At 61.7% G+C, this 10,869-nt stretch overlaps 1 protein-coding gene and 1 pseudogene across 1 annotated transcript; one reads left to right on the top strand and one right to left on the bottom strand.

The window, feature by feature from the left end:
- The first annotated feature begins 817 nt into the window (after positions 1–817).
- On the top strand, positions 818–1,649 carry LOC136996400 (feather beta keratin-like; annotated as a pseudogene).
- A 3,394-nt stretch (positions 1,650–5,043) lies between these two features.
- Positions 5,044–5,349, bottom strand: LOC136996399 (feather keratin Cos1-1/Cos1-3/Cos2-1). Its single transcript, XM_067317317.1, has one exon. The coding sequence runs from the start codon at positions 5,347–5,349 to the stop codon at positions 5,044–5,046; it is 306 nt and encodes a 101-aa protein (XP_067173418.1).
- Positions 5,350–10,869: the final 5,520 nt, after the last annotated feature.

Raw genomic sequence — 10,869 nt, 5'->3', positions numbered from 1 at the left:
TGTGGAGGCAGCTGGGACGCGTCCCAGAAGTGTACGGGGATGCCTTCAGTGGGTGTGCTTGCTGGGATAGACTCCCCCAGCCCTCAGGGAAGAGCACAGCCTGCCTACAAAGCTCCCTTTGCCTTCCTGAGAGAGCAGCTGTGCTCGGCCATGTGCCATGACAGCAGGGGCCAACCCGTGGCGAGCCACAGCCAACTTTAGGAGGGCCGTGTGTCACCCTTCTGGCATGAGGCTAAGCCAAGTGTGTGTGCTGTCTGCAGCCCCACACCCCGTGCAGGGCTGAATTCCCCTCCGGCCTGGGCAGTTCCAACGCTGCCCTGGGGAAACCTGTTCTAAGCAGCAGGCTGCCCCCGGGCACAGCCCCAGGGAGCCCCAATGGCCGTGGCCCTCCAGCCTGACCTCGCTGCTGCTCCCACAGCTTGGGGGCCTTGCAGGATGGCCAGGGCCCTTGTGGAAAAGGGGCGGGGGGCCAGTGTGCTGGTGGACAGAGCGAGCTGGGAGACAGAACACGGCTTGTGCTCAGGCATGGGAGCTTGTGGTGCCGGGCTCCTTCTTGTAAGGGGGGGTCACAAGCAGCCCCACCGAAGGGCTCTAGGCTGCCACGCCCTCTCTGCACGGCACCCCTGCAGCACTTGGGCCATGACTTCTAGGCATACTGACATGTTCCTGCCCCAGAAATCCCTGGGCCTCTCATGCCAGCTTTGAAAAGGGGCCTCCGTGGCAGAATGGGCATGCCAGAAATGAGGAAATGAAAAGGCTACGTTGAAGGGACAGCAAACACAGCCCGTGCCATGAGCTAGGCTATTTTGCATTGGAGGTGAGTCTGCTGGAAAATTACTGCCCACGTACTGGGTGACTCTGGGCCTTGGGGCAGTGCAGGAGCACTATAAAAGCCGGCCAAACTCCCCACTCTCTCATCCGCTTCTCTCAGCCTCCACCTCCTTGGGAACCAGGTGAGTCTGAAGCCCTTTCTCCTCCTGCTCCTCCTCCAGCACGTCTCAGCTGATACCTGCTCCGCTGTGCTCCGCTGGGTCTTGGGGCTGCTTGGGAGGGCGAAAGAGGGGAGAAGTTCTGGCATGGTGAGAGGCTGGTGCTTGCCTGAGGGCTCTTCTGGGCTATGGGCTGGGCAGGACTCTCCTTTGTCCTGGCTGCCCTTGGCAGGGCCCTTGGGGTCGAAGCAAAGCAGAAGGCTGTGTTTTGGGCTGCACGGCCTCCAGCTGCCGGCCCAGCAGGTGCCTTGACTCCCTCGTGGCACGCTCACAGGCTGCTCCTCACGCATCCCCCATGCTCTGCTCTGCTTCCTCCCCGCCCTCTCTCGCAGGTGCACCTCCGACCCTCAGACATGTCCTGCTTCAACCCATGCCAGCCATGCCGGCCCTGCGGCCCGACCCCGCTGGCCAGCAGCTGCAATGAGCCCTGTTTCAGGCAGTGCCAGGACTCCACCGTCGTCATCGAGCCCTCTCCCGTGGTGGTGACCCTGCCCCGGCCCCATCCTCAGCTCCTTCCCGCAGAACACCGCCGTGGGATCCTCCACCTCCGCTGCCGTTGGCAGCATCCTCAGCTCTCAGGGAGTCCCCATCTCCTCCGGGGGCTTCAGCCTCTCTGGCATCAGCAGCCGCTACTCTGGCTCGAGGTGCCTGCCCTGCTAAAGCCGCTGGTGACGGCCCCACAGCAGGACCCCCAGGAACCCAGAAGATGCTACCGGAATGAGGATGGAGCTCCTGGGCATCGGATTCAGAGGGGCTGCGCGATCCCGGCTGCCCCTGCAAAGGAAGGCCGGAAGGGGCCAGCCTGGGCTCTCTCACAGCGCGGCCCCATGTCTGCCTTTCCCTTCTTCCACTCTCTCCTCTCCCTCCCCGTGTCCTTGCTGTCTTCTGCTGCCGTGGGCCACGCGGGTCCGCCCAGAGCCACCTAGGGGGCACTGCTGGCCCCTCTCTCCTCTGCAAGTGCAGACTCTCGGGCTGCCCCTGGAGCTCCCTGCCCCAGGACCTCCACTTGGAGCAAGCTCGTTTCCCTCTGTTGACTCATTAAAGGTCTTCTGCATGCACGCCTGGGTCTGCACGTGGTCCTTCCCTCTGTGGTTGCTCTCCCAAGCTGCCCAGGGAGAAAGGCAGTGCTCTGGGGGAACTGGGGTGGCTTGGGGGCACATGAGGACCCTTCACCATTCCCGGAGGAACTGGAGGGTGGACACACTGCAGCAGTGGCCTTTTAGGCGCTCTCGCTTGGAGCTGAGGAGGACATCCCCGGCTCCTCCAGAGCCCGTAGCCATCAGGCCCTGCCTTGCAGTGCCTCTGCCCAGAAATGCCCTCTCGGCCTCAGTGCACGTCCTTCAGACTGGGAGCCTGACCACTGCTGACCTCAAGTGAAGAGCCCTGGCTGCGGGAGGCCCTGGGAGGGCAGCAGCCCCGCGAGCTCTTGGGGGAAGCGGTTCTTCTTGCTCTGGATGGAGCTGTGCTTGGGGAGGAGTTTCAGACAGAAGATGGCTCCCCAGGGACAGCGGGAGTGAGGATGGGAGGCTTTGCAGACAGCGCCTGCCCTGCCGCTCCTTCCAGCGATGCCCTGGGTTTCCTGGCGAAGGTTTCTGGGCGAGCGGCAAGCTGGGAGAGACTCAGGGCCAGAAGAGGGGTGGGGGGGTGCTGTCCGAGTGTCCCAAGGGTGGCCAGGAGCTCCCCACAGGGGGCAGCGACAGCCCTGCGGGTGACACGCTCCCTTGGGGGAGGACGGGAATGGCCACACAGCGCTCAGCTTCCTGGGCACAGAGACGGGCAGTGTTGGGAGTCCTCCTGCATACTCTGTGGAGGCGAAGAAAGGGTTGCAGAAAGCATCTCCGTGCCGCCTGGGAGACCACACGACCCATGATGCTACGGCTGTAAGCTGTTGGGACAGGGTTTTGCCAAAGCTTCTGAGGCAGTACTTTCCCTTATTGCTCTCACGCTGTTGTTTTCTTGCTGTCTTTTCTTCTTGGCCTTGCCCCTGTAAACCCTGGTGCTGCTGTTATGACAGGTTCTGACGGGTTCTCATGGCGTTCTGACGGGTTCTCAAGCCAGCTGACACTTTCATCCCGCCCTCTCCTTACTCCTTGCTTTGCAGTTTCCAGGTTATGTTAGAGAAAGAGACAACGTATGCACAAGAGAGTGGAGAGCAGTCATTGAAATACGTAGCAAGATTGCAACCAATCCTGCGTAGGTGGAGAAGCTTAGAACCCGGGGCTGAACCCGGCGAATGATTAGGAGTCCTCAGCGCAACTGCTGTGCAGCACCATTGCGAACCTCCCCAGAGCAACAGCTTTCTCCCTGGACGGCTTGGGAGAGCGTCCACAGAGGGAAGGACCATGCGGGGACGCAGGCTGGCATGCGGAAGAACTTTAATGAGTGGACAGAGGGAAACGAGCTTGCTCCGAGTGGAGGCCCAGGTGCAGGGAGCACGAGGGTCAGCCGAGAGCCCGCCCCCTGTGGCCACGGCAGAGTTCCCTGCTGGGCGTCCATCCGCCTAGCCCATTGGGAGAGAGAGGGGCCAGCAGTTCCCCGCCTAGGCAGGCTCTGGGGGGCCTTGTGGCTCTCTCACAGCATGGCCCATGTTTGCCTCTCCCTTCTTCCACTCTCTCCTTCCCCTCCCGTCTCCTTGCTGTCTTCTGCTGCCGTGGGCGCTGTCTGCAAGCTGAGTGCTGAGCAGAGGCGGATAATCACTCCCTCAAACTACTGGCTGTGCTCCTGTTAATGCAGCCCAGGATGCTGTTGACAGTCCTCGGTGTCACAGAACACCTTTGCCAGTCACAGCTGTCCTGAAGGGGTTTCCCCAGGAGCACCTGTTCCTGGCCTTCTTTTGGGGCTGTTGCTTGAGAGGGGCTGGAAGTTGTGTGGGGACAGAGTGCTGGTTGCGTCTCCACTGCCCAGACAGCTGCCGATCACGGCTCTGAGTGGTCGTGCATCATCCTGCCCAGCTGTATCTTGCAGCACTTCAGCACTGCCCCTTCCTCGGCTGTAAGCCTCTCTCCAGCCTTCCTGCTGGTGACAGCACTGCTTTGGGGAGCTCCTGGCCACCCTTGGGACACTCGGACAGCACCCCCCACCACCCTCTTCTTCTGGCCCTGAGTCTCTCCCAGCTTGCCGCTCGCCAGAAACCTTCGCCCAGGAAACCCAGGGCATCGCTGGAAGGAGCGGCAGGGCAGGCGCTGTCTGCAAGCCTCCCATCCTCACTCCCGCTGTCCCTGGGGAGCCATCTTCTGTCTGAAACTCCTCCCCAAGCACAGCTCCATCCAGAGCAAGAAGAACCGCTTCCCCCAAGAGCTCGCGGGGCTGCTGCCCTCCCAGGGCCTCCCGCAGCCAGGGCTCTTCACTTGAGGTCAGCAGTGGTCAGGCTCCCAGTCTGAAGGACGTGCACTGAGGCCGAGAGGGCATTTCTGGGCAGAGGCACTGCAAGGCAGGGCCTGATGGCTACGGGCTCTGGAGGAGCCGGGGATGTCCTCCTCAGCTCCAAGCGAGAGCGCCTAAAAGGCCACTGCTGCAGTGTGTCCACCCTCCAGTTCCTCCGGGAATGGTGAAGGGTCCTCATGTGCCCCCAAGCCACCCCAGTTCCCCCAGAGCACTGCCTTTCTCCCTGGGCAGCTTGGGAGAGCAACCACAGAGGGAAGGACCACGTGCAGACCCAGGCGTGCATGCAGAAGACCTTTAATGAGTCAACAGAGGGAAACGAGCTTGCTCCAAGTGGAGGTCCTGGGGCAGGGAGCTCCAGGGGCAGCCGAGAGTCTGCACTTGCAGAGGGAGAGGGGCCAGCAGTGCCCCCTAGGTGGCTCTGGGCGGCCGCGTGGCCCACGGCAGCAGAAGACAGCAAGGACACGGGAGGGAGAGGAGAGAGTGGAAGAAGGGAAAGGCAGACATGGGCCGCGCTGTGAGAGAGCCCAGGCTGGCCCCTTCCGGCCTTCCTTTGCAGGGGCAGCCGGGATCGCGCAGCCCCTCTGAATCCGATGCCCAGGAGCTCCATCCTCATTCCGGTAGCATCTTCTGGGTTCCTGGGGGTCCTGCTGTGGGGCCGTCACCAGCGGCTTTAGCAGGGCAGGCACCTCGAGCCAGAGTAGCGGCTGCTGATGCCAGAGAGGCTGAAGCCCCCGGAGGAGATGGGGACTCCCTGAGAGCTGAGGATGCTGCCAACGGCAGCGGAGGTGGAGGATCCCACGGCGGTGTTCTGCGGGAAGGAGCTGAGGATGGGGCCGGGCAGGGTCACCACCACGGGAGAGGGCTCGATGACGACGGTGGAGTCCTGGCACTGCCTGACACAGGGCTCATTGCAGCTGCTGGCCAGCGGGGTCGGGCCGCAGGGCCGGCATGGCTGGCATGGGTTGAAGCAGGACATGTCTGAGGGTCGGAGGTGCACCTGCGAGAGAGGGCGGGGAGGAAGCAGAGCAGAGCATGGGGGATGCGTGAGGAGCAGCCTGTGAGCGTGCCACGAGGGAGTCAAGGCACCTGCTGGGCCGGCAGCTGGAGGCCGTGCAGCCCAAAACACAGCCTTCTGCTTTGCTTCGACCCCAAGGGCCCTGCCAAGGGCAGCCAGGACAAAGGAGAGTCCTGCCCAGCCCATAGCCCAGAAGAGCCCTCAGGCAAGCACCAGCCTCTCACCATGCCAGAACTTCTCCCCTCTTTCGCCCTCCCAAGCAGCCCCAAGACCCAGCGGAGCACAGCGGAGCAGGTATCAGCTGAGACGTGCTGGAGGAGGAGCAGGAGGAGAAAGGGCTTCAGACTCACCTGGTTCCCAAGGAGGTGGAGGCGAGAGAAGCGGATGAGAGAGTGGGGAGTTTGGCCGGCTTTTATAGTGCTCCTGCACTGCCCCAGGCCCAGAGTCACCCAGTACGTGGGCAGTAATTTTCCAGCAGACTCACCTCCAATGCAAAATAGCCTAGCTCATGGCACGGGCTGTGTTTGCTGTCCCTTCAACGTAGCCTTTTCATTTCCTCATTTCTGGCATGCCCATTCTGCCACGGAGGCTCCTTTCAAGTGCCGGCGTGAGAGGCCCAGGGATTTCTGGGGCAGGAGCTTGTCAGTATGGGCAGAAGTCACGGCCCAAGTACTGGAGGGGTCCCGTGCAGACCCGGCCATCGGGCAGTGGCACTCTAGTGGGGCTGCTCGTGAGCCCTCTTGCAGGAAGGGGCCCAGGCCCTCCCGGTGCCCTAGTCCCCAGCCGAACATCCAAGAGTCCCCATGCGTGTGGATGTGCCGTATCCTTCTCTCTCTCCCTCCCTCCCAGCTCTCTCCGACAGTCACTGGTCGTTGCCTCCCCTGACGGGTGGGCTGTGCTGCAGGTTTTGCCTCTCTTCCTCCTGATGCTGCCCGCTCTGGGGAGAGATCTGTCCAAGGATGCAGGGTAGGGGTTAGGAAAGCCAAAGGCCACCTGGAGTTGAAGCAGGCCAAGGAGCTGGAGAGCAACACAAAGGGCTTTTCTGGTGTATCAGCAGCAAAAGGAAGACTAGGGAAAACGTGGGCCTAGGCCTGGATGGGGCAGGCGACCTTGTGACGGGCGTGGAGGCTGGTGGTAGAGCTCAATCCCACAGCGAGGTCACCACACAGGGGACACAGAAAAGGCTGAGGTACTCAAAGCCTCCTTGGCCTTGGGTCTTCACTGGTAAGATTTGCCTTCAGGAAGACTAGGCCCCTGAGACCCGTGGGAAAATCTGGAGCAAGGAAGACTCACTCACAGTAGAGGAGGATCAAGCTAGGGAACATTGAAACAAATTGGACAGGCGCAAGTCCATGGGACATGACGGGATGCACCCACGAGTGCTGAGGGAGCTGGCCAATGTCACTGCGAGGCCACGCTCAGAAACCTTTGAAACGTCGTGGCGCTTGGGGAAGGTTTCTGAGAGCTGGAGGAAAGCAAACGTCAGTCGTGTCATCGAGCAGGGCAAGAAGGAGGATCTGGGGGCCTAGAGGCCGGTCAGCCTCACCTCCACCCCGCGAGCGCGATGGAGCAAATCGTCCTGGAAGCCATTTCCAGACACATGAAGGACAAGTAGGTGACGGAGTAGTCAGCATGGATTTGTGGAGGGGAAATCAGGCCTGAGCAGCCTCATAGCCTTCTACGATGAGATAACTGGCTTTGGCCGGGATGAGGGGAGAGCAGCGGGTGTTGTTTATCTCAACTTTAGCAAGGCTTTGACGCTCTCTCCCATAACATCCTTATAGCCCAACTGATGGAGTGCAGGCTAGAGAAGCGGGCAGTGCGGTGGACTGAAAGCTGGCTGTCCTGCTGGGCTCAAAGGGTTGTGACGAGCGGCACAAAGCGCAGCTGGAGGCCAGTCACTAGTGGCGCATTGCGGGTGTCGATACTGGGGCCAATACCGCTTCAGCTCTTCATCAGTGACCTGGATGAAGGGACAGGGTGCACCCTCAGCAAGTCTGCAGGTGACACAAAACTGGGAGGAGTGACTGATGCCTCAGGGAGTCGTGCTGCCATTGCGAGGGACCTCGACAGCCTGGGCAATGGGCAGAGAGCAATGTCGTGAAGTTCAACAAAGGGAAATGCCAAGTCCTGCGCCCGGGCAGGAGCAACCCCAGGTGGAAAACAGCTTTGCGACAAAGGACTTGGGACATGTCCTGGGCCTATAGGCATGCTGTTAGGAAAGCCAAAGCTCACCTGGAGTTGAGACTTGCAAGAGGCCTCAAGGGCAACAACAACAGCTTCCACCGCTACATTAGACGCAGAAGAGTGACCGAGGAAAATGCGGGCCCACGGCTGAATGGGGCGGGTGAGTGAGTGAGAGCGGACACTGCTAAGGCTGGGGCGCTCGATGCCTTCTCTGCCTCAGTCTTTGCCAAGAAGGACTGCCAGGCCTCTGTGCCCTCCAAAAGGGTTCAAGGAGGAGGAGCAGCCCTACCAGCAGCGGGGAAGGATCAAATCAAGGATTGCTTGAGAGGAGCCGACCCGTAGAGGCCCATGGGTCCTGGCAGACTGCATGCAAGGGTGCCGAGAGAGCTGGCCGACGTCTTCCCAAGCCCACTCTCTAGTGGGCTTGAAAGGTCGTGGAGATCGGGGCAGGTTCCTGATGCCTGGAGAAAAGCAAATGTCACAGCCATCTTCAGAAAAGGCGCAAAGGACGACGTGGGGAACTACAGGCCTGTCAGCCTCTCTTTGGTCTTTCGACACTGTCTCCCACAGTAGCCTTGTATCCAACTGAGGACGTGACGCTCTGGGTGGGTGGACAACAGGACGGGTAAAAAGTGGTGGGGCGATGGGGCTCAGAGGGTAGGGGTTCCTGGGTCGTGCTTAACGTGGAGTCTTTGGCACACCTCCCCTCCCACGCCCCAAAGCCCTCCTCAGTTCGGGCACAACCCAGCACCACTGGGGAGGCAAGGAAGCCTCCCGCCGCTCCCAGCCCGGCACTGCGGGCTTGTGCAGAGCACTCGAGCCTTCCCAGCAAGCCTCCCAGAGCAAGGGGGACTGGTGGCAGGACACTAGCGAGGGCTGGCAGGACCCTGCCACATGCCTGGGGATGCTCAGGGAGGGGATGTGGTCAGAAGGGCCCTGGGTATGAAAGCAACTCAGACTACATCAAGGAGTCGTTGCATCCTCACTGCATGAACAAAGGACTTCCCTGCCCTGGAGACGTGGAGGCAGCTGGGACGCGTCCCAGAAGTGTACGGGGATGCCTTCAGTGGGTGTGCTTGCTGGGATAGACTCCCCCAGCCCTCAGGGAAGAGCACAGCCTGCCTACAAAGCTCCCTTTGCCTTCCTGAGAGAGCAGCTGTGCTCGGCCATGTGCCATGACGCAGGGGCCAACCCGTGGCGAGCCACAGCCAACTTTAGGAGGGCCGTGTGTCACCCTTCTGGCATGAGGCTAAGCCAAGTGTGTGTGCTGTCTGCAGCCCCACACCCCGTGCAGGGCTGAATTCCCCTCCGGCCTGGGCAGTTCCAACGCTGCCCTGGGGAAACCTGTTCTAAGCAGCAGGCTGCCCCCGGGCACAGCCCCAGGGAGCCCCAATGGCCGTGGCCCTCCAGCCTGACCTCGCTGCTGCTCCCACAGCTTGGGGGCCTTGCAGGATGGCCAGGGCCTTGTGGAAAAGGGGCGGGGGGCCAGTGTGCTGGTGGACAGAGCGAGCTGGGAGACAGAACACGGCTTGTGCTCAGGCATGGGAGCTTGTGGTGCCGGGCTCCTTCTTGTAAGGGGGGGTCACAAGCAGCCCCACCGAAGGGCTCTAGGCTGCCACGCCCTCTCTGCACGGCACCCCTGCAGCACTTGGGCCATGACTTCTAGGCATACTGACATGTTCCTGCCCCAGAAATCCCTGGGCCTCTCATGCCAGCTTTGAAAAGGGGCCTCCGTGGCAGAATGGGCATGCCAGAAATGAGGAAATGAAAAGGCTACGTTGAAGGGACAGCAAACACAGCCCGTGCCATGAGCTAGGCTATTTTGCATTGGAGGTGAGTCTGCTGGAAAATTACTGCCCACGTACTGGGTGACTCTGGGCCTGGGGCAGTGCAGGAGCACTATAAAAGCCGGCCAAACTCCCCACTCTCTCATCCGCTTCTCTCGCCTCCACCTCCTTGGGAACCAGGTGAGTCTGAAGCCCTTTCTCCTCCTGCTCCTCCTCCAGCACGTCTCAGCTGATACCTGCTCCGCTGTGCTCCGCTGGGTCTTGGGGCTGCTTGGGAGGGCGAAAGAGGGGAGAAGTTCTGGCATGGTGAGAGGCTGGTGCTTGCCTGAGGGCTCTTCTGGGCTATGGGCTGGGCAGGACTCTCCTTTGTCCTGGCTGCCCTTGGCAGGGCCCTTGGGGTCGAAGCAAAGCAGAAGGCTGTGTTTTGGGCTGCACGGCCTCCAGCTGCCGGCCCAGCAGGTGCCTTGACTCCCTCGTGGCACGCTCACAGGCTGCTCCTCACGCATCCCCCATGCTCTGCTCTGCTTCCTCCCCGCCCTCTCTCGCAGGTGCACCTCCGACCCTCAGACATGTCCTGCTTCAACCCATGCCAGCCATGCCGGCCCTGCGGCCCGACCCCGCTGGCCAGCAGCTGCAATGAGCCCTGTGTCAGGCAGTGCCAGGACTCCACCGTCGTCATCGAGCCCTCTCCCGTGGTGGTGACCCTGCCCGGCCCCATCCTCAGCTCCTTCCCGCAGAACACCGCCGTGGGATCCTCCACCTCCGCTGCCGTTGGCAGCATCCTCAGCTCTCAGGGAGTCCCCATCTCCTCCGGGGGCTTCAGCCTCTCTGGCATCAGCAGCCGCTACTCTGGCTCGAGGTGCCTGCCCTGCTAAAGCCGCTGGTGACGGCCCCACAGCAGGACCCCCAGGAACCCAGAAGATGCTACCGGAATGAGGATGGAGCTCCTGGGCATCGGATTCAGAGGGGCTGCGCGATCCCGGCTGCCCCTGCAAAGGAAGGCCGGAAGGGGCCAGCCTGGGCTCTCTCACAGCGCGGCCCATGTCTGCCTTTCCCTTCTTCCACTCTCTCCTCTCCCTCCCGTGTCCTTGCTGTCTTCTGCTGCCGTGGGCCACGCGGCCGCCCAGAGCCACCTAGGGGGCACTGCTGGCCCCTCTCCCTCTGCAAGTGCAGACTCTCGGCTGCCCCTGGAGCTCCCTGCCCCAGGACCTCCACTTGGAGCAAGCTCGTTTCCCTCTGTTGACTCATTAAAGGTCTTCTGCATGCACGCCTGGGTCTGCACGTGGTCCTTCCCTCTGTGGTTGCTCTCCCAAGCTGCCCAGGGAGAAAGGCAGTGCTCTGGGGGAACTGGGGTGGCTTGGGGGCACATGAGGACCCTTCACCATTCCCGGAGGAACTGGAGGGTGGACACACTGCAGCAGTGGCCTTTTAGGCGCTCTCGCTTGGAGCTGAGGAGGACATCCCCGGCTCCTCCAGAGCCCGTAGCCATCAGGCCCTGCCTTGCAGT

Source organism: Apteryx mantelli, unplaced genomic scaffold (genome assembly GCF_036417845.1).
Source record: "Apteryx mantelli isolate bAptMan1 unplaced genomic scaffold, bAptMan1.hap1 HAP1_SCAFFOLD_356, whole genome shotgun sequence".
NCBI lineage: Eukaryota > Metazoa > Chordata > Aves > Apterygiformes > Apterygidae > Apteryx > Apteryx mantelli.
Note: the sequence above shows the minus strand (reverse complement) of the source record. Positions and strands in the feature narration are given on the sequence as shown.

What these genes read in the sequence shown, in the direction of transcription:
- LOC136996399 (XM_067317317.1), bottom strand. Translation starts at nt 5,349, where the DNA reads ATGTCCTGCTTCAACCCATGCCAGCCATGCCGGCCCTGCGGCCCGACC.